Consider the following 24,638-nt stretch of genomic DNA (forward strand, 5'->3'; position numbering starts at 1 on the left):
TTACTAAAGACCACAATGTATCTACTGTGTCTTTAGGTAACGACATTACTAAAGACCACAATGTATCTACTGTGTCTTTAGGTAACGACATTACTAAAGACCACAATGTATCTACTGTGTCTTTAGGTAACGACATTACTAAAGACCACAATGTATCTACTGTGTCTTTAGGTAACGACATTACTAAAGACCACAATGTATGTACTGTGTCTTTAGGTAACGACATTACTAAAGACCACAATGTATCTACTGTGTCTTTAGGTAACGACATTACTAAAGACCACAATGTATCTACTGTGTCTTTAGGTAACGACATTACTAAAGACCACAATGTATGTACTGTGTCTTTAGGTAACGACATTACTAAAGACCACAATGTATCTACTGTGTCTTTAGGTAACGACATTACTAAAGACCACAATGTATCTACTGTGTCTTTAGGTAACGACATTACTAAAGACCACAATGTATGTACTGTGTCTTTAGGTAACGACATTACTAAAGACCACAATGTATCTACTGTGTCTTTAGGTAACGACATTACTAAAGACCACAATGTATCTACTGTGTCTTTAGGTAACGACATTACTAAAGACCACAATGTATGTACTGTGTCTTGAGGTAATGACATTACTAAAGACCACAATGTATCTACTGTGTCTTTAGGTAACGACATTACTAAAGACCACGACGTATCTACTGTGTCTTGAGGTAATGACATTACTAAAGACCACAATGTATCTACTGTGTCTTTAGGTAACGACATTACTAAAGACCACAATGTATCTACTGTGTCTTTAGGTAATGACATTACTAAAGACCACAATGTATCTACTGTGTCTTTAGGTAACGACATTACTAAAGACCACAATGTATCTACTGTGTCTTTAGGTAATGACATTACTAAAGACCACAATGTATCTACTGTGTCTTTAGGTAAAGACATTACTAAAGACCACAATGTATCTACTGTGTCTTTAGGTAACGACATTACTAAAGACCACAATGTATCTACTGTGTCTTTAGGTAACGACATTACTAAAGACCACAATGTATCTACTGTGTCTTGAGGTAATGACATTACTAAAGACCACAATGTATCTACTGTGTCTTTAGGTAACGACATTACTAAAGACCACAATGTATCTACTGTGTCTTTAGGTAACTGACATTACTAAAGACCACAATGTATCTACTGTGTCTTTAGGTAACGACATTACTAAAGACCACAATGTATGTACTGTGTCTTTAGGTAACGACATTACTAAAGACCACAATGTATCTACTGTGTCTTTAGGTAACGACATTACTAAAGACCACAATGTATCTACTGTGTCTTTAGGTAACGACATTACTAAAGACCACAATGTATCTACTGTGTCTTTAGGTAACGACATTACTAAAGACCACAATGTATCTACTGTGTCTTTAGGTAACGACATTACTAAAGACCACAATGTATCTACTGTGTCTTTAGGTAACGACATTACTAAAGACCACAATGTATCTACTGTGTCTTTAGGTAACGACATTACTAAAGACCACAATGTATCTACTGTGTCTTTAGGTAACGACATTACTAAAGACCACAATGTATGTACTGTGTCTTTAGGTAACGACATTACTAAAGACCACAATGTATCTACTGTGTCTTTAGGTAACGACATTACTAAAGACCACAATGTATGTACTGTGTCTTTAGGTAACGACATTACTAAAGACCACAATGTATCTACTGTGTCTTTAGGTAACGACATTACTAAAGACCACATTGTATGTACTGTGTCTTTAGGTAACGACATTACTAAAGACCACAATGTATCTACTGTGTCTTTAGGTAACGACATTACTAAAGACCACAATGTATGTACTGTGTCTTTAGGTAACGACATTACTAAAGACCACAATGTATCTACTGTGTCTTTAGGTAACGACATTACTAAAGACCACAATGTATGTACTGTGTCTTTAGGTAACGACATTACTAAAGACCACATTGTATCTACTGTGTCTTTAGGTAACGACATTACTAAAGACCACAATGTATCTACTGTGTCTTTAGGTAACGACATTACTAAAGACCACAATGTATCTACTGTGTCTTGAGGTAATGACATTACTAAAGACCACAATGTATCTACTGTGTCTTTAGGTAACGACATTACTAAAGACCACAATGTATCTACTGTGTCTTTAGGTAACGACATTACTAAAGACCACATTGTATCTACTATGTCTTTAGGTAAAGGCGTTACCGAAGAAGCTGTCTTCAAGAAGCCATCTGATCCAGAGCCCTCCTCGGGGTACATGGTACATCTTGTAACAGGTACAGTTTTAGCCTTTTTGTGATATGGTATACAAATATTGAGTGTTGTGGTTAAAACTGCGACTCCCGAGGTGATTCCCGGAGCAATCTATTTTGTTGTCACCCAGCCGAGGGATAAAGGAACGGTCTGGTGATCACTGAGGGTGTCAGGGTTTTAACCATACCACGAGTAAAATAAGTCAATATTCGTTTTTTAACACCAAAACAGACTATTTATCGTCCTCCTATATGTAATGCTCGTACGCGCATTTCAGATACACAAATGCGTAACTGTTTGGGTTCGAGGTGGGTAAAAAGACGTATGGGTACTGCACGCCATGTGATAGTCGTCAAACAGCGGGCGTGTGATAGTGCATTGTTGGCGTGTGATAGTTGTCGGACTATCACACGCCAACAATGGTGCATTGTTGGCGTGTGATAGTCGTCGGACTATCACACGCCAACAATGCACTATCACACGGCCGCCGTTTCTAGTAAAACTAAGACATATCATGTGACGCGCTCTAAACCAATGAAAAGGCAGAATATTTGTAAGGGGTGTTATAATGGACACTATAGAAGTACACTGTTTGGTTTGCGTTTAAACAGACAAACTTACCCAAACCTAATAGTGTCATCGTATTGTGTCCACCAATCTTCAAATGGCTAATTGTTGTTGGGCTGGGGGGGGGGTCACTTAAACTTGCATTAAATTTGAGAATTTCGGGTTTCTTGGGCTATGGAATGTTGTGGTTATGGAATGTTGTGGTTATGGAATGTTGTGGTTATGGAATGTTGTGGTTATGGAATGTTGTGGTTAAGGAATGTTGCGGTTATGGAATGTTGTGGTTATGGAATGTTGTGGTTATGGACTTGTGGTTAGGGAATGTTGGGGTTGTGGAATGTTGTGGTTATAGCATGTTGTGGTTATAGCATGTTGTGGTTGTGGAAGGTTGTGGTTATGGAATGTTGTGGTTATGGAATGTTGTGGTTATGGAATGTTGTTATGGAATGTTGTGGTTAAGGAATGTTGCGGTTATGGAATGTTGTGGTTATGGAATGTTGTGGTTATGGACTTGTGGTTAGGGAATGTTGGGGTTGTGGAATGTTGTGGTTATAGCATGTTGTGGTTATAGCATGTTGTGGTTGTGGAATGTTGTGGTTATGGAATGTTGTGGTTATGGAATGTTGTGGTTATGGAATGTTGTTATGGAATGTTGAGGTTATGGAATGTTGTGGTTATGGACTGTTGTGGTTAGGGAATGTTGGGGTTGTGGAATGTTGTGGTTATAGAATGTTGTGGTTATGGAATGTTGTGGTTATGGAATGTTGTGGTTATGGAATGTTGTGGTTATAGAATGTTGTGGTTATGGACTGTTGTGGTTATAGAATGTTGTGGTTATGGAATGTTGTGGTTATGGAATGTTGTGGTTATGGAATGTGCCAAAGCAAGGCTTCAGCTCCTGCTTCGTAGATAAATGATACCTCATTCAAAGAGTACTTTTGAGAAAAACATTAACATTTGTTATAGATGGTCAAGTTTTCATGACACCCAATCAGTGATTTATGTTGTAGTGGGGTTTCGTTCACATTAATGATGTGCCTAGTTTGATAAACTTAACCAATGTAATAATTGCACATTCAAGTATTTAGGGTAGAATTGTTGTCAGAATAATCGCCACTGTCATAATGCAGACCTACCAAGTCTCACACATTAGGCATGAGACTCACGCATTTGGGCGCTGTCATGCTCACACACACAGCAACTATTTTCTCACGCATTGGGGCCAGACTGGGAATTTGTTTTTTAAATTAACGACAATGCATTGCCAAATCGCTTGTGTGTTCCAAAAACGCAATCTACAATATTTGCACACAGCTCTTAACTTTTAAGTTACTGTGCAATTGCATATTCAATTGTATACCACCTTACTGGAATAAGTTTGTGGAAGCTACTGGACTACAGTTACAGCCTAGTTTGTGCCTGGTGTGATGTTTTACCTGAAACAGAAATATTGACAAATTGTGGCTCATATACTACATAAAGGTGACTATATACTCCATGTTGTGTTAGCACTGCAGCCTGCTCGCTGGGGTGTGTAGGGAATACAATTGACTGTGAACAATAGACATCTTCACTAACAATGAAACTGGTCAAGCTTGCCCTGTATGTCTCTATTTTCTGCTGAGTAAAGGGGCTTGCCTTACTCAGCATCATGAATCTTGTAGACAGACTAGCCAGCACCATTCTGTAAGAAAATACAGTGGAACTCGCATTCTGTACTATTTTTCAACCTTTCAACTTTTACTGATTGGATGTGGGGATGTCAGCCCGAATCCTGGACCAACTGGTTTCCAGGATGGTTCACCCAAAAAGATTTCTACTCGGCAGAGCAGACGCATCACATATGACAGTCTTACACTTCACAACATCAATCCTGGGCCGTGGCAACACTCGACTCCGATTAAACCCCAGAGTTTTTGAAACAATAAAATCTTTAGGCATTCTTCGCAGTAGAAAAACCCATCATGGAAGCCTGGGTGCTCGAAAAAGGTTTCAACAATTAACTCCTCGTGGTCAGTCCATTCTATCTTCAACATCAACTATATCCTATATCAACTATATAATGAGCGAAAGAATTACTTGAAGTTTTGTATGCTTAAAGCCCGTTCTCTTCGGAATAAATCCACCGAATTCCAGGACTTTGTTCTCGACCACTATTTGGACATTGTTTGTGTCTGCGAAACATGGCTGACTTCTAACGAAGAAGCGGTCATTGCTGATTTCCTTCCGGAAGGATTTACCTTCAAGCACCAAACTAGAGCTACTGGGTGGGGTGGTGGCGTTGGTATCCTATTTCACAATGACCTTTAAGTGAATATTCACACCTTTGATGCTTTTGAGAGTTTTGAAATGATGTCAGGTACCTTAAAGTCTGACAGCACCAGTGTGGACATCATTGTCATATATAGACCTCCGAGGAGTCATTCATCAATCTCCACGTTTCTCGATGAATTCTCTTCAATGCTTGACAACAGAATGTTCAAACCCTCACCTCTTGTTATCACTGGTGATTTCAACATACATCTGGATAATCTTTCATCACCTAATACCCTGAATTTCAATGACCTGCTAACCAGTCATGGTCTTTCACAGGAAGTGACAATGCCTACCCACGCTAAAGGCCACATCCTTGATGTGTTCATTGTTCATAACTTTGACAACCAGCTTTATTCAGATGTTCAAGTTATACCTGGAATATCTGATCACTCTGCCATTACCTGCAAACTCCACCTTACTAAGCCTCATCTAACGGTAAAAGAGTAGTTGTACGAAACATCAAAGCTGTTGAGAGACTCTCATTTGCCAGGAACGCCATGCAAAGCATAACACCATCTACCATTGATAATGTGCTAAGTCTGAGTTTCTATTATTTGGTTCGAGGTTCAATTAGATAAGATCGATGTTACTTCTTTCAAGATTGCTGATTCTGTGATTCCTCTCTCTCATTCTTGCAGAAATCTTGGTATAACTTTCGATTGTACATTGTCTATGTCAGGTCATATATCCAATGTGTGTAAACCTGTTTGTTACCAGTTGAGAAGTGTTGGCCTGATCCGCAAATACCTGACCCGTCCAGCCACTGAGAAAATAGTCCATGCTCACATTTCTTCTCGGCTGGATTTCGGTAATGGTCTTCTTTTTCACTTTCCCCAAACTCAACTTTCTAAACTACAAAAATTACAAAACGCAGCTGCTCACATTGTCACTCTTACCAGGAAACACACTCACATTACACCGGTTCTGAAGTCACTACACTGGCTACCAGTCGAATCTCGTATTACTTTCAAACTTCTGTTGCTTATCTTTCATTGCATTAATGGTTCTGCTCCTATATATAACATTTCTTTGGTTAAAGCTTATAATCCTGTGCGATCTCTCCGATCTTCCAATACATGCATGCTTCAAGTTACTAAGAGTAGCAAGTCATGGGGCGATAGGTCTTTTTTCCCATGCTAGACCAACACTCTGGAATGACTTGCCTCTACTAATCCGCAATATTACTAACATCAATACTTTCAAGGTTAAGTTGAAAACCACTTTGTTTAATCTCGCCTATGTCTTATTTGTGTATATTTGTCTTATTTTCCTTGCTGTGTGTGGTCCCCCCTCCTGTGCTTCTTGAGCACCTCATTTTGGTGGATTTTGGCGCCCTATAAATATTCTTTATTATTATTATTATTATAATTATTAGAAACCATAAACTTGAGCTGCCGATTTGAGCTGCAAATTTGCAGATGTGCACGCTTTTGCTTTCCCAGCAGGTTCAGCTAAAATTCAACAGAGCGCAAAATGCTTATTGGGCACAAGTTTTTTCCCGATTCGTTTAGCAAATTCGTTAAATGCGCTCCACTAGCAAAGACACAACAGGCAGAAGAAGTGAGCGGAGGATTTTGGAAATAATTTTTAGTAGAGCTTTTTTTATTTTGGGGGAACTAATCTGACACAATCATACCTCCACATTAACCATCAACATCTCCTGTGTACCTCATGTGAGTTTTAATTATTTAATTATTCTTCAGAGGTTTTTGATGCATTTGGAACACATTTTTCACGCATAGCTGGTCTCTGGCCTTGGCATCTCTGATAATGTATATAAAAATTAAACTTACAGAATTAGTTTGTTTTAATCAGTCGAATGGTTTATCCAAACTGTACAATCATAAAAACATTTTTTCTAAAACATGTTTGTACCTTTTCAAAGAATTATTTTTACACATTTTGTTTGTTTGCATTCTTAATTTTTCATCTTTATATTTGATATAGCCTCATCTACCACACCAAGGCAGGATGTGACAGATTTAACATTTCTGATTAGCACACCACAAGAAATGCTGAGATACAAGATATTCAAAGATCTATGGGAGACAGGCTATTATCTCACTTCAGGCTGTAAATTTGGTGGTGACTTTCTCGTTTATCCAGGTAAATATTTTTTTGAGAATCCAAATTGCAACAATACCAAATTGTTCCTGGAATGGGACTCTTGCAGCAGTAAGGTACCCACAAGTACATGAATATACCTCAAAACCAGCATTCATAAATACAAAAGACAGTTTATCCATTCTGATTGGTGGAGAGGGCATCACGAGGGGTTGTTTGAACGGATAATATTTAAACATGGGCTTGACACGCGAGCTTGCACCTGTGCTTATAGGACAGTTCCTTCTGTCCTTTTGGTCGAGAGCAACGGCTGGAACAGTTGTGCAACACCACGTGATACCCGCAATGCGCACAGCATTCCCTTATAAGGAGTTGTTTACCCAAGGGCCTTACCATTTCATAGCTGGAGGGGTGTTGTGTTGAAAGAAATCATTTAACAATTATAATTTTTGCATTTATTTTACTTTTTGACCAAAACAGATTTACGTCTCGGTAAAATGATCAAGAACCAGGCCTCGGTGGGTTTAAACCATTAGTTGAAAACCTCTTGACCACACATTGATTCCCTTATTGGTATGATTAGATCTAAAGAGCTGACTTTGATTGTCAGTCTTTGGCTCACTCCTCTTCATTCACCAAATCAAGTGTAACTTCAAGAAGAGCTAAAATGCTTGTTGGTTTTGGGTCCTACATTCAAAGATGTTGGTGCTACAAGTGCCTCATATCTAAATAGGTAGGACAGTCGTCACTTAGGCGCCTTGTCAAAACCTCCAAGCCGTTCCAATCCGCGTGCATTCTGCGGGAGTCCGCGGATTTTTGTAACAAAAGAACCCGTAGCAACCGAGCAGGTCCACCGCCACGACGGCTCATTTACATGTCAATAAACATGAATATTCCGGCGGCTCCGTGGAGCGACCGGTCGGCCATTGTAAGGTCCAGCTTATTAGCTGATCAGCGGAACCGTAGGTGGTTAACAATGGTTTTACCTTTGCAGAATAAAGAGCAAGGTGAGGGTGGATGTGTAACTAAAAGCCATTTCCTCCAATGTGTGATTTTTAAGACTTGGTTGGGCCTACATAACCAAAACATGAATTTCAAAAATGGTTGTCTTTATTCCCGGCTTCGACTGACAAAAGTTCCAGGCTACGTGCAAACTCCATTTCAAGTGGGTCAGAGTATCCAGGGGACAATTTTAACTGTTCGTTCTTACTTTCCAAGCGGAAAACATTAGTTTTTATATTTATAAAATCCCAAGTCACCGTCACCAACAAACAAATCTACACACCTGTGCGACTGTGTCCATGTCAAAACAACCAGATAGTCTCGTTCGTCCAATGTCTTAGGGGAGAAAGCAACAGTCTCAAAGACACGTGTTTATTGGCTGTTGAATTTCCATATAGCGCGTAACGAATGTTTTCATTGGTCGATTTTGCCCTACTGCCAGAGCAGCATGTATTCAGCGTCTGTGGCGGTGATTCCTTATTAATTTAGTTTTTTTTTTTCTTGCGGGAAAATTGATTAAATGTGAATGGTTTCAAGTAAAAAATCTATATTTTTGTATCAAGCATAAATGTTGCAAATTAGGCTTCGCAAACTGGATCGCAACATGTATTGTTCTGGGAGAGCACGGCCGGTTCGCGTCCAAGCCGCTGATATTCATGACCTGAAAATACAACTTGTTTATTCATGAGAATACAATAGCGCCCGGCATGGATAGCTCATTAACTTCGCCGCGCTTCAACGCACACGACAGTTCTTCCGGGGACTGTCCGAGGGCCTTAGCAAGGGCGGTATTTGCTGTCGAGTCCGCAGACTCTCCGCGGAGGAACGCCCGGGAGGTTTTGACAAGGCGCCTTAAAGGAAGTGGACGCTATTGGTAATTACTCAAAATAGTTGTTGGCATAAAAACTTACTTAGTCACAAGCAAGGGAGAGCTGTTGATAGTACACACATTGCGTGAAACGGCTCCCACCGAAGTAACATAGTTTTTGAGAAAGAGGCCCTCTTTAGGCATCTGAAAGCACACAACGTGTGCAACAAGGGGGTTTTTTCTTTCATTATTGTCTTGCAACTTTGATGACCAATCGAGTCCAAATGTTCACAGGTTTGTTATTTTGTGCATATTCGGTGTGCAGTTTGACTCCCATGCATAGAGTATTTTATGTCCACATGTCTATCTCGTTTTGACATTTTTCCCCGGGGAGCTCCATTGCCACATTCAATGCCAAGGTCTGATAGTTCCAACTGAACGAGCACATCTTGCAGTTGACCTTGCCAGCCGAAATGTTGCAGTTTGCTGCCTTCAGGAAAGTCAACAGCCTGTTGGGCTAGAAGAAATTTGCAGATAGCACAATCGGCACTGTACCCAGCACAACTAAACACTAACACTTTTTCAGTCGAAAGATAGAACAAATGTCTTCAAAACAACAAAATCTTTGCCTCCGCATTGACGCTATGCAACCCGGTGATACAAAAAAGCGACTCAAAAAAGAACGGAATACCATCCTCCACTACACGCGGAAGTCAATGCCTCCGCACGACTAGACAAGCTCACGACAGTGGTTGAATGCCTCCCTGATGGTGCACAGATGTTCCCTGCAGTGAGACTACTCTACTGCAAACCCTACATCCCTCCTGTGATTCACAACGAACATGGCCACACCGTAAATGACGTAACTGAAACTGATTAATAGTTAATACAGAGTACTTCAGCGACCATTTCTGGAGTGATGGTTCCACGAGTATGTCTCATTTTCATGAGTGCAGTCCAATGCAAACCCCCGTACAGCCTGAAGAAGTGAAGGAAGCTATGAAGAAACTTTACAATGGTCGTTCCTGTGGCTGCGACTCAATGCCTGGCGAACTGCTCAAATACGCCGCAGACAACTTGGCACAACCAACAGCTCTGTTAGTCCTCAAATGCATTTACGAGAGGGTGGACGCATTACTTGCCCCTGGTCAAAGGGGATTTCGATGAGATCGTGGAACAGCAGATGTTGTCTTTGGCTACCAATGGCTGTGCGCCAAGACCTAAGGCTGCAAGAAAAGCGCCAACATTCTTGGGATCGATATGAGTCGTGCCTTTGATACCATTAGGTTTCTTGATGAGTCAGAGTTTCACATTATTAGACTAGTGCTATCAGAATCATCGTTGGAGCCATGACTACAGAGTGGTGCTTGCGCTTTTTTTTAAACCACCATTACGTACCTCTGGGAGACAGCCTTTCTCCAGTGTTGTTTGTGGTACACCATGAAGCGGCTCTTGTGACCTTCGTCAAAAGCTGCAAACACAAAGCAACCGGGACGGTGGTCTTCCTCTGGATGTGGCATTTGCAGATGATGTAAATTTCGTAAGCTACTCATGAGAACTCATCGACAGGGTGGAACAAGTTACACCAGGGAGTCTGCTCGAATGGTTTCTTATAGTGAAAATTACCAAAACTGAGCACACATCGGTTAAACGTCTAGATTGCCGCGAAGAAGAGGAACGGCGCATGACGAAGAAGCTTGGCTCTCTGTTTGGAGACGGCGAGGACGGCGCCCGTCGTAAGCAGTTTAGCTACTGTAGCTTTCCACCAGATGAAGACACTTTGGTTGCGGCGTCACCACATGAGTGAGAGTCTTCGTATCTGCCTCTTTGTGCATCTGTGCTCCCATATTACTGTACAACATGAGGACCTGGGGCCTTACCCAAAATGGCCACATAGAATCTCCAACAACGCACTCTACCTTTGCCGCAAAATTGGACCGGTCCACATCAAGGTCCTCAAGGCACGCTGGCAACTCTTTTGACACGTCTTGCAGCTCACTGCCCTCGTATCACTCTACCAGTGGTGCTCGACCGAGACCTCAAGACAGTAGTCAAGCATCTACACAGCACAGCTGGGTTGGACTACTTCTGTCCGTGGAGGAATGGACAGAGCTGTCTGGAAGAATAGTCGAAACGGCAGAAGGGTCATTCCATGTCAAATCACCCCCCCCCCCCAAAAAGGGCAATTTTAAACCCTACCCTCTTGAAATTTGCTCAAATTTGGTTTATGGAGTAATTTTGGCTCAACAAGCTCAAATTTCAAATTTTAGCTCGATCCTATAAATTGTTTTCGCGCTACGGCATGCTCTTTCTCGGCGATTTCGGTCAAAATGCGTGGCATCGCCAATATTCAAAGACCATAATTCGGTAACCACAGGGTAAAATTGGTTGAAATTTGTATTTTTGGAAAGGGGATTGCATAAGCAATCTTAATCTGCCAATATATTTCATGTCAGAACATGTTGAAGGTCAATGACCTTTTGACCTTGAATTTGACCTTGAATTTGACCTTGTGGATCACTTGATCTGGAGATGAACTAATTTACCTCCATATGTCTTCTCTACAATATAAACAATTCAGAGATATAATATTTTTGGTTTTCTTTCCAGCTCTTCTCAAAGTTGCTATACTTGACCAAAAATGTGATATTCCTATGCATATACATGTACATGTAGTACATTACATACCATGCAAGGCGTATGCAAACAGGTAGCACAATCTAGGCCTATATGAGCAGTGAGCACATTTTGAAATTTATAGATATTTTAGGAAGCAATAAGTTAAATATTGAAAATGGCATTCAGTGTGTCTATTACATGTAGATCATTACCATAGTTTAATGTTTTTAATGTGTTCTAGAGTGCCATCTTCTTTCCTGTTGTAAGCGAAAAATGGGTGCAAGGTGGCTTGTTTATTTTCACAATGAGAACTTTGGATTTCGTCTTGGACAACATATGAAAAGTTCTCAGCAAAATCCCCCTGAACTATGATTTCTTGCAAAGGAGTCATTGATGCTTTTACAGTTTTCATATACAAACTATGGGCTTTTGCTGTGTAAGCATGGCGGGTCAATTTTTTTATCTGAGTGGATAAGTTCTCAATGAAATCTTCCTTTGATTCTACGATTGTTACCAACGTTGTCCGGTCTGTACTAACCCACTGCTTGTAAGTGATCTCCTCTATAATTTTTAGATCATCACACTGGCTCAGGTAGTCAATGAACCCCTGACGCCTTTGGTAACATTTCAGACAAGCTTCCACCTTTAGTTTAGGGTTTTGGTGGTAGTTGCAACAAGCACACAGAATGTGTCCCAGAGGCCCCAGCCAAAACACACCACTTTGGTCGCAGCGTGGCAAATGTTGAAAAACCAACCTTCTTATCTGAAGGCGCTTCTGATGCTTTACAGATTCACCGTTTTTGTTTCTGTCGCAGTCTCTTTCATGCCAGGACACATTCAACTATTTTCATCTGTTTCATAAAATGCAGAAATATCAGCTTTTAGATCTGGCGACAACGCTTATCCTTTGTTTTTATCACATAGTCCATGAATACCTTTTTCTTTTTTCACAGCTCGACTTTTCTTAACCAAGTAGTTAGTGGAACCAAATTTCTGCATTGTTCTTTCTATTGTGGTAAATGGGGAAAAGTCAATATCTGTACACGGTGAGTGTATGAGTCTGACTTCCTAAATTTCTCCTTAGATTCCTCCATCATTGACCGATACAGTTTTAAATCCTGCAAGTCTGTTTCTCCTTCACAATCCGTGCTGTCCAGTGGAACATCATAAGTTACTTCAATTTTTCTTTTTAGTTTCTTTGTTGCAGAGTGTAACTTTTGTTTTCCTTAAGATTTCCTGCTAGATGGGGCTAGACATGCTGTTTTTATTGGCGATTCATCTAGGTTGGCCAATGCATTATTAACATCTATTTCCACAAAAGAAGTGTCCTTTTCAGGTGTACTGCAGCTGCTCACAGTATATGTATCATCATCTATATTCTCTACTACCACATCATTTGTATCCCTTTTTTTGAGTTTTATGAGACACTCACAGTACAGCAAGAGATTTTGTCCTCGGTTTGCGTTAAGTGTCAAATGATAGGATTTGAGGCATTGCATGGTGAGGTGTCAATGTATATTTGGTTTGCGGTAACACCATGTGTGTATCTACTTGCCGGGTAGAGTTGTTCTTAGGGAACTGTCTTGCCTTATTCTACTGCCGTGGAGTAGATAATCGGAGGTTCGGGAGACTTCTCAGTTCTGAAAAGAACTGTCCTGCTTTTTAACTATCGACTCCCGTTATTACGAGCTCGCATATTATGAGGTTCCGGTTACTACAAGGTTATTTGCCGGTCCCGAACTGCCCCATGCGTGTTTCAATGCATTAAAATATTGATTATACGAGCACGGTAGTAGCGAGAACACGGTTATAGCGAAATACTTTGGGCGACCCATTACGAGCAAAACATTGTTAAAAACCCTTTTATAACGAGAACAATTAAAAAACCACAAAGGAAATACCTGTGCAGCCTGTCAAGTCGTTATTTGTGGCTTTTAAGACATACAATAGAGGTATAAGTGGACGTACGCTAGCAACACTAATCCAAAACCGGGAGTCACAAGTCAGCAAGCAAGGTTATTAATTCCAGACAATGGTGGGATTGGTAGGTTTGCATGGTTCAAACAATGGAGAAATCTTTACAAAAGATACTGATCCACTGAGTTTATAAGCGCATTATGCATTTTCAGAAAAAAATAAACCCGCAACTTACTAGTTGCGTGATCAATATTATTGAATGCAAAAGCAAGTTTTTACCTGGTATCCCTCATTGGCAATGAACCATCTAACATGACACAGGTGTTTACCAATGAAAATCAAGATTCTATTTTTTGTTAACTGCTTGCTGCGACTGGGTGTATTGCACGTGCACACAGATGCATGAACAATATAAAAAAACACGGAACAGCAAGATCTTCCCTGGTATCTCGCGTTAGCAATGAACCATCTATTATTACACTAGTGGTTACCAGTGAAAATCCAGCTGTTATTTTATTGACTGCTACGGGCGAAGTTTTTCACATTGTGTGCAATGTGATTGCAACAGCAAAATTTTCCCTGGTATCTCGTAGTAGCAATGAACCATCCAGCATTATACAGGTGGTTACCGATGAAAACCAAGACTCTATTTGTTGCATTGGCAATAAACTGCCGGCGACCAAAGTTTTGCAAGGGAAACCTCCCAAAACAAGAACGCAAGTTAAAATCTCCAACATTTGTTCAATCTTGTAAAATGTAAATTGATTTTAAAATTGAATCTAAAACTAAACTAACTTAATTAAAACAGTTTTGTAAGCCTAATTTTGTGCTTGTTTGTGCAGTACATCACACACTACTCTATGCACACAGTAGTCCATTGCAGCTCCGCCATGCATCTGTGTACACGTGCGGCCATTATGCACGAACTTTGTGCATGGTTCAATGATTATTACCGCGATCGGATACAACGAGGTTCGGATAATACAATGAAAATGGGCCAGTCTGGCGGACCTCATATTAACGGGAGTCGACTGTACCAGGGCGGATGGTATAGAAATTAGACTGGACTACTACTTTAGCTTATAGGATCGTAATTAACTGTACTGCCGCGGAGTCAGTTCTGAATTGGTCTCAACGTTTCGACTAGCTTGCTCTAGTCATCGTCAGGAGACTGAAGAGGTAAGAGAAGAGTGGGCTGTTTTATAGGGGTTCAGTGGATCTACTGCAGGTCAATCAATGCTCTGATTGGTTGTGTGGTTGGCGGGCTAAGGGCTATTGTTAGGGTTGCCCATTGTGCGAGAAACCCTCGGGTGTAGTGAGGCGTGTCAGTAGGTTGGGGATTGTTAGAGGAGGAGGGTGGTAGGATAGTATGCCAAATGCTGCTGATGAAATAACCGATATCTTGTGGCACAGTGTCGTGTCTGTGTATTTCGATAGCTTCCCTTATACGCCTTGTATACCAATGTCTCTCAGGTGCTATGATACGAGCCTGATCCCAATCTATGACATGGTCTAAATCGGTGGAGTGTTTGACAATGGCAGATTTGTCATATTCCCCTCTAGCTCTGCGGCCGTGTGCTTTATGTTCTTTTAGCCTGGTAGTTAGGTCTCTACCGGTCTCGCCAATGTACACTTTACCACAAGTACAAGGAATTCGATAGACCCCTGCCTGACTGCTAGAGTCATGCTTGTCTTTGTGAGTGTGTAGCTTCGTTTCCAACTTGTTGCGAGTTTGGTAGTAGAACTTGATTTCTGCCTCACGGAGGATCCGTTGAATTTTGTGTGAGGTTTGACCAATGTACTGAAGGATCGCAATGGGTATGTCTTTGGATTGTGCAGACTGAGAGTTGTGTTTTGAAAGGGACTCTCGTTTGTTTGGTCTATACCCATTCTCTTTTAGCACCGTGTTAAGGTGCTCCAGTTCATTAGGTAAATGTTCCTTGTCACAAATAATGTGTGCCCTTTGAAGTAGGGTTCGGTTCACTGAGGCTTTCACAGAAGGAGGATGGAATGACCGAGCGTTGAGGTAGCGGTCTGTATGGGTGGGTTTTCTGTACACGGAGTGTGCTAGAGAACCATCAGTCCTCTTGGAAATGAGTACATCAAGGAAAGGTAATGAATCGGATGTCTCGGTTTCCATGGATGTCAAATGGATTGCAGCACTTTCTCCTCATTGTTGAAAACTTAGTCAGCAGTTCTTGTTCACGATAACACCATATAAAAGGCAATGAAAAAAACCAAATGAGGAACGTAAATTGAAATTAATTCTGACAGATAGCGAGGGGCCGATTTACCATGATGAATAAGTTTAAAAATAACACAGACGATTTTATACTCATCCTGAACTTTGACTGGAAGCCAGTGTAATTCAAAAAGAACTGGTGTTATATCTGAATGACGATCAAACCGTTTCCTAATGACAAGACGGGCTGCAGCATTTTGAATATGTTGTAATTTCTGAAATTGATAATTGTATAAACCAAAGTATAAGCTATTGCAATAATAATGTAACAAAGGCATGTATAAGTTTTTCAGTACTTACTTTTTCCTTAATCTACCAATCCGCCAGAGGGAGTGAGATGCAACCCTACATACATTAGATATATGAGCATTCATGGTGCCACTCGAGTCAAGTACCACCCCTAGATCACGAACCGTATCAGAGGCCATAATACGGACATCACCGATTCGCACATCTGTCTTCACGTCCCGCAAGCTGGAATCTTTGAAGCGTGAAGAAAACCACAAGATTTTAGTCTTGCTATTGTTTAAGGCAAGCATATTTGTTCGCATCCAGCAACGAATTTCGTCAACGCAGGACTCAATTTGAGTCACACAAGAAAAATTAGAACGAGAGCCACAAGAAATGTAAAGCTGACAATCATCAGCATAAATTACACAATTGAGACCATTGCGGGTGATAATGTCCTCGAGTGGATCCATGTAAAGAGAAAACAAAACCAGTCCCAGAACAGAACCTTGTGGCACTCCAAATTGGAGAGTCTGCCGCCTTGACAACAACGACCCTATTGACACCCTTTGTGTTCTACCACGCAGAAAAGAATTCAACTAGTCATAGGCTTTGCTCCTAATTCCGAAGCGGTCATGTAATCTTTTTGCAAGAATGTCTGCTATTGATAACCGAGGACTTTAACATAAGGGATCTGGGGAAAAGTCACACCGGGGATGATTAACAAAACTATCAGTTCTGTTGTCAAAGATGACAACAAATATGCTACTGTGTAGGTCCTCTTGTGAAATCCTCCATGAGGCTTTTCTATAAAAAACTTTATTCCGAGGCTGAAAACTTGAACAACAGCAATTTGTGCTCCGTTTTTAATGGAGTTTCAGTTCTCTAAGATTAACAGCGGGAGAGTCTGGAAGGTCCTTTGTCATACCATGAACTCCTAAATGCCCTAAAGGGGAGCAAAAATAACAAATCTCCAGGTTCTGATGGTTTCAGCTTTGAATTTTGTAAGTTTTTCTTTTCTGATATTGCATGGTACCTTTTGCGTTCTTTAAATTATGCATACTACTCAGGGTAGAACAAAATAGTTTTCTAAGTGCCCGCTGTATTGGAGAAAATAATAAGCTGATGTATGACTTGCTTAATTTTACAGAAAACTATAGTATTCCCGGTATGTTTTTGTTATTTGATTTTGAGAAAGCCTCTTATTAAGTTTCACACAGTTTCGTTTTGAAGGTTCTTGAACAATTTAATTTCGGCCCTTCAATTGAGAAATGGTTTAGAGTTTTTTTATAGTGGGGCGAAAGCTTCAGTTCTGGTGAGTGATTTTCTTGAGCCCCTACCTATTCCTTTTATGTGCAGAGGTGTTTGGAATGTTGATCCGAAAATACAAAGTGCTTAAAGGCATAATGGCTAACTTAACTTAACTTAACTTAAATGCATTTATAAAATGCTTTAACACTGTTTCAAAGCGCTGTACAGTTAAGAAAAACATTAAAATGCAGGATTAAAAAACATCAATAAAATAGCAATATGGTTTAAAATACACAACAGTTAAAAAAGTAGCAAGAAATTAGTAAAAACATTGCAATACAAACAATCATATCACACAGAATAAAATACAAAATAATAAGCGTCAGGGGGAACCCAGAGTAAATCAACCCCATTTCTGATAAAAAACAGGAGACAAAATTGAAAAAAGGGTAGCGGTTGTGAATTCAGACTTTCCCAGTATGCCGATGACACAGTTCTTTTTTAGATGGCTCAGAAGGCTCCTTTCAACAGTCCTTTGAAATACTTGCGGCCTTTGCTAGAATGTCGGGCTTAAAAGTCAACATTGACAAAACTAATGCGGTTTGGATTGGTAGCAACAAAGGGCGTAAGAAAGGGATTTGTGAGCACATCAAAGTTAACTGGGTTTTGGCTGAAAACTTTTTCAGAGCCCTTGGTATAGACTTTAACACTAAGAATGGTGAATTTGAATTACACTATTGGTCATTTCTTCTATTAAGAGTTTAATTGAGCAGTGGTCTAAACGTAACCTTACGGTGCTGGGGAGAGTTACTGTAACCTAGTCGCTCCTTTTATCTAAGCTTACTTTTCTTATTTTAACTCTCCCCAACCCGCCTGGCAATGTTATCAAAGAATTGGACTGTATCTTTTATAACTTTACACCGTGGAGAAGGAATGACCGTGTGTCCAGGAACCAGATGATTCAAGGCTATTGTCATGGAGGAGTTAAAATGATTGACATGCATTTGTATATAAAAGCCCTTAAGGTCACCTGGATCCGCAGATTTCTAAATTCAGATCACTTGGGTTGGGTCACTCTATTTTCAGAGATTTTGAATATTTATTATTCTTTAGCAGTCGAGGGAGGCCACCAGGCATTGTTGGGGCTGCCAATCAAAACCATTTTTGGATTGATGTTCTTAATGCTTGGTGCAGCTTTGTTAAATGTTATGTACCTGGCAGTCAAATTACGCTTTGAAAAATGTGTTATGGCATAGTCAGAATATTTTGGTCGGTAACAAAAAGGGTGTTAGCTTCATGTGTGACATTTTTGACTCGCAAGGTGTGGCTCTTTCTCTTTTGGCCTTTCAAAGGAAATTCAGGGTCAGAACAATTTTTTTTTAGAGTACGGGGGCGTGGTTATTGCAATCAAACATTCCTTCCGTAATGTACTGAATAGAGAACGGGGGCGTGGTTATTGCAATCAAACATTCCTTCCGTAAGGACTGAATAGAGAACGGGGGCGTGGTTATTGCAATCAAACATTCCTTCCGTAATGTACTGAGAGAAACTTCAGAAATTGCTCGCCCTTTTTTCCCATTTCATTTTGAGACTTTGTTGATGGACAAAAAGGGCTCCACCCCTCTGTACAGTGTTTTCACTTCCAGCAAAAAAGTTGTGCACAAGTTTATTATGACAAATGGAAAGACAAAATTTGTGTGATTTTCCGACTCCAAAATGGCACATTTCAATTCTGTGGTTTACCCTTTAATTGTACATGTGACACTAAGCTACGTTGGTTCCAGTTTAGATTGGTGCATAGAATTCTGGGTGTAAATTCCTTTCTTTCTAAGATTGGTCGGAAGGATTCTAATCTGTGTACCTTTTGTAAATTGGAAGAAGAGACACTAGTCCACTTATTTTGTACTTGTAAGGTGACTCTGTATATTTGGCGTCAGATAAAACACTGGTCAACTAATTCTCTGACCTTTGATATTAATGTCCTTAATAGAAAATAGTCTGTTCTTTATTTAGTTCTCTTTGCTGTTTTCATATACATTGCATGAAGATAAATGATAGAAAGCCCAAGTTTATTCTAATAAAAAAAATAATAAATCATTATTTTGTTATGGAAAAACTGATCTTTGTTAAAGGGACACACCGGCTCACCGTTTACGCAATTTAGGGCTGTAGAATCAAAAATAATGTTTTTATAGATGGTTGCTGTAAAAAAAAAATCATCAAAATGTCACGTAATTAGCGATAAATGATTAAAAAAAACAAAAGCGGCAAAAGGCCAGCGTGTCGTGTTTGCAGCCGTTGCAACTGTCAAATCTTCGTGACATCGTCGCACAATGTTGTAAGTAGACTGGTGCTTTGTTTATATAGCAATGTTTTACTACGACGCAGCATAAGGATCCAGTCTATCCATAAATTATAAACAACCAGCATCGTGAGGGATTCAAAAACTGCTTTGAGAGAATGTATTTTGAAACGTAAGCGTAGCTGCAAATCTTGAAACAGAAGCCTAGCTTGACAAATGAAAGCGTAATTTTTGATTTTAGCGTAACAAACCTAAAAGATGTATGTGGATTGTATAAGCATAGCTGAGTAGCTTGGAACGTAACCATATCTTTTGGAAAGTAAGCATATCTTGGAACGTAAGCGTAGCTGGGTATCTTGGAACGTAAAGGTAGCTGCGTATGGAACATAAGCGTAACTTGACTCAGGATTGAAAGCGTACCTTTTGTAATTATAGCGTAACTTTAGAAGGAACGTAGGCAAAAACTTAGAATGTAAGCGTAGCTTGGAACGTCATATCTTGGAAGGTAAGCGTAGCTGGATATCTTGGAACGTAAACATAGCTGCGTATGGAACGTAAGCATAACTCGACTCAGGATTGAAAGCGTACCTTTTGTTATTATGGCATAACTTGAAGAAACGTAAGAGTATCTTGTAATATAAGCATAGCTGAGAAGCTGTGTAGCTTGGTAACCTTATGTTTTGGAACGTAAGCATATCTTGGAACGTAAGCGTAGCTGAGTATCTTGGAACGTAAATGTAGCTGCGTATGGAACGTATGCGTTACTTGACGCAGGATTGAAAGCGTACCTTTTGTAATTATAGCGTAACTTGAGAAGGAACGTAGGCAAAAACTTAGAATGTAAGCGTAGCTTGGAACGTCATATCTTGGAAGGTAAGCGTAGCTGGATATCTTGGAACGTAAACATAGCTGCGTATGGAACGTAAGCATAACTCGACTCAGGATTGAAAGCGTACCTTTTGTTATTATGGCATAACTTGAAGAAACGTAAGAGTATCTTGTAATATAAGCATAGCTGAGAAGCTGTGTAGCTTGGTAACCTTATGTTTTGGAACGTAAGCATATCTTGGAACGTAAGCGTAGCTGAGTATCTTGGAACGTAAATGTAGCTGCGTATGGAACGTATGCGTTACTTGACGCAGGATTGAAAGCGTACCTTTTGTAATTATAGAGTAACTTGAGAAGGAACATAAGCAAAAACTGAAGCGTAGCTTGGAACGTCATATCTTGGAACGTAAATGTAGCTGCATATGGAACGTAAGCGTAGCTTGACTCGGCTTGAAAACGTACCTTTTGATATTATAGCGTAACTTGAGGGAACGTAAGCGTAGCTGCGTAGCTTGGAACATGATCAAATAATACCTCATTAATCTCAAAAATAACACTTCATTCACAGAATAAAAAAAAAAAAATTTTGACAAAATTATGCTTTCAGAGAATTAGTTTTAATAATTTTTTTATTGTTACCTGAAAACTCCTAGCAAAAAGAAATTAGGAGCCATGAAACAAAACAGAGCATAAAATTGGAACGTTGCGATCATAAGAAATAACGGATTCAACACGAGGTGTACCTACTGACAAACCCACGATGACAAACATGTACTCCCAGCCCCTCCCAAGCTCACGACGTGACCCGCAAGCTGGGAGTTCATAGCGCCCGGGATTACACCTCCAGCCCCCCGCGAGACCCTGCATGTGCGATACGTGGTATGCCCCGAGGCGTACGTTCCAATTGCTCCACGCCCTGGGCCATAGAACAAGCTTTCGTTACACGGACTCTTTGAATGCGAATCTTAAGTTAGATATTTCACCATTTTACATTTTGTAGCGATAATTTGAATATATGATCTTTTTCGTCAATTACTCGTTAATAATTTTGTGAAAAAAAAAGATTTAAATTTGGTTTGGTAAGTCACTTTTTGACGGCTGGAAGTAAAACTAGCCCGGAAGGTCACGTGATTGTTTGTACCACTTTTTGGTTAGAACAATCACGCGACATAAGTTTTTGTTTTAAAATGCTCAAAAACGGCCAATTTTGATGATTTTCTTTTAAGGACTGTTCTTCTTCATTCCTGGTAGACCGTTGAATTCATTTCTTAGTCTATTTTGTAGCCCAAATAGCCCAAATAGCCCAAATTTGGCCAGTGTGTCCCTTTAAGAATAACAACTTCGACACATTTAATCCAAATGGGAGCCTTTTGTATTGCTATGTACTAACTAAATGCCAAGCATAATCATCATTTCCTGTTTTTTGCCATTTGCCAATTCTATTTTCGTATCGTTCTATAAGTAGTTGGTTTTACCAGTAGTTTGTGTAGCTTTGTACATTTAAGAAACTTGGAAAAAAATCCCCTCTAGATAAAATAACACACGAAAAACAACCCTCCAAACTTGGTTTGTGGATTGGTCTTTGTTTGTGGATGGGTCTTGGGATCTCCAAGAAGCCTATTGTATTTGGACCCTAGGCCAAACCGTAAGGTCATTACGACTAAAACAAAAGAAATGTTGTCTGAGCAATACCTCGAGAAGTACTTGTCATATCAACTCCAAACCTGGTTTGTGGAATGGTTTTTATTTGTGGGTGGGTCTTGGGATCCTCAAGAAGCCTATTGCTTTTTAACCCTAGGCCTAATGTCAAGGTTATTATGGCTAAAACAAAAGAATTGTTGCTACATGTAGTTCAATCAATCACTTTATTTTTCATGTCGACAATAACAATTTAAACATACACTGAAAAACAAAAATCTATGAATATTATAATGAAGGACGGATGCAATGAATATACAATACAATACAATACAATGGGTTTTTATATCGCGCCATTTTATTTAGACCACAGCGCTTTAGACAAACAGTAGCAATGCAGATAATACAACAAATGAACAATAAAGCAAAAACAGACACTAAGGAAAAAGATGTTTTTTAAGTGCTTTCTTGAAAATAGGCAGTGAAATTGAGGTGCGTATTGTGATGGGAAGATGGTTCCACAGTGCTGGAGCGGCTAAGGAAAATGATTTATATGCAGCGGATTGAAGAGATTTGCTGCTTGGTTTATTTTCAGCAAGAATAGAATTGGAAGATAATAACTATTGAAATTAACGTAATAGTCAACATGCAAGGAAAAAGTTTAAGCATAATGCTTATGTATATTTCCCTGAGACAGACAGGGACTTGGACGACAAGTTGTGGTGTGTTTGATTGTTTTCACCCATTTGTCTTTCCAACCTACATGGCAGAGTATCGTCAGCCCAACATTGCACAACACTGGCTCAGATTATTTGTGGATAAAAGCCAACACTGTTCTACGTGTCAAATGTCAAGAAATGGACTGGCTTGCAGGGCATTTGTGTTTTTAAACATGACTTTTCTTGTGTTCTTTGGGAAGATCTTACCCGCTAATTTCTGCCCTTGATTAATTTTTTTGTTGTCAACAACCATTTTTATGGGTTCGTAATTTGAGGATTGGTTGTATATAAAACTCCTTGTGCAATAAAATGTTCGTCTTTTATCGATCAGTCAGCAACGCACATTGGGAAATAGGGTCCAACTACTCATCGCCAACTTGCTTGGTGCCATTAACTTGTCGTCAACTCCACAAAAGAGGCATAAAACTATGAAGTATTAGCTTAAATGATTTTGGGTTGAACAAAGAAAAATTGACTAGAGCGGGATTTGAACCAACGAACTCCGGTTTAACGTGCCGGCGCTCTACCAACTGAGCTATCAAGCCCTAAGCTGGCGGTCTCCGGAGGGAGACCGCCAATTTATAGCCCGATCTATAACCGCACCTGGGAGTTTTTCTTACACAAACAGACATGTTACTTGCATTAAAGATTAGGGATTACACTTCATTGATTCACACAGCTAGCCATCAGGACCCAATTTCATAAAGTTGCTTAAGCAAAACATATTGCAAAACAAATTTCTGCTCAGCATGATTTCAGTCACAAATGGTGGACATCGTGTTTTAGCTGGTAACCTAAACTTGGTACGGTCGATCGTTTATGCTGAGCTACTTTTTTATGGATGGAAATTTGTATCCAGGATAAAGAATAATAATGTTTGGTTTTACTCACATCCAATTTGTATACCTGTGATTTTTTTCACAGAGCTTGGGTAAGTAATAAAAATAATAATAATATGGATTTATAACGTGCACTTCTACAGAAAACCGATCAACGCCTACACAAAACAAAAACATTATACAATAGAAAATCAAGAATAAACATAACTTAACTTAAACCCAATGAAAGTCTAAGTGAACAAGTGTGTTTTTAGTTCCCTCATGAAGTTGTTGGGTGATGTTATTTTGGGAAGTGAGACAGGGAGCTTATTCCATAGGGCAGGAGCAGCTTGCGGGAATGCACGGTCTCCGTAATGAATTGTTCTAGACCTTGGCTCTACCAGCAAGTGAGATCCAGCAGACCGTAGAGCACTACTGCTGTGCTTAGTTGAGATTAGTTCACAAAGATACTGTGGGGCTTGTCCATGCAGAACTTTGAACACAACGGGGAGCCAATGTACATGTAGGCGTCTCAGGACAGGCGAAATGTGGTCGTGTTTTCTGGCTTGGACAAAGCTCGAGCGGCATTATTATGTACATGTTGCAGACGAGAAGTAGATGTAGCTGGAAGCCCAACCAAGAGCGAGTTGCAACAATCCAAACGGGAGGAGACCAGAGCATGGATGACTTTCTCAGCTGTATCCAGAGACAAGTATTTGCGAATTTTGGCTATGTTACGAAGATGAAAGTTAGCACTTTTGCACACGCTTGAGATGTGTGCTTGCTTACACACATCCGTGTATTATAGGAAAAACCAAAAATTAATAGGGTAATAAAAGTGTAGTGACGAGTTCTTGAATGGCCGTTTAAAACAGCTGCAGGGTCGTTGCCTTGTGATAAAGGCCCGAGCCGAAGGCAAGCTTTTAAATGGCCGTGAAAGAACGAGTCGCTACTCTTTTATTTCCATCATAAATGCCCTTTTGGTTAAAAGGCGTAATAGGGTAAGACACTCTGTA

The 24,638-nt window shown here is 39.9% G+C and overlaps 1 protein-coding gene across 1 annotated transcript in view; it reads left to right on the plus strand.

Annotated features, from left to right (window-relative positions):
* The window catches only part of LOC117301041 (tRNA-splicing endonuclease subunit Sen34-like), a 36,024-nt gene that overhangs the window by 8,011 nt on the left and 3,375 nt on the right, over window positions 1-24,638 (plus strand). Inside the window, exons 5-6 of the mRNA XM_033784925.1 lie at window positions 2,243-2,326; window positions 7,134-7,292. Of these exons, the coding sequence (XP_033640816.1) occupies window positions 2,243-2,326; window positions 7,134-7,292 (243 nt within the window). The remainder of the gene's footprint in view (window positions 1-2,242; window positions 2,327-7,133; window positions 7,293-24,638) is intronic.

The sequence above is a fragment of the Asterias rubens genome, chromosome 16 (genome assembly GCF_902459465.1).
Source record: "Asterias rubens chromosome 16, eAstRub1.3, whole genome shotgun sequence".
Taxonomy (NCBI): domain Eukaryota; kingdom Metazoa; phylum Echinodermata; class Asteroidea; order Forcipulatida; family Asteriidae; genus Asterias; species Asterias rubens.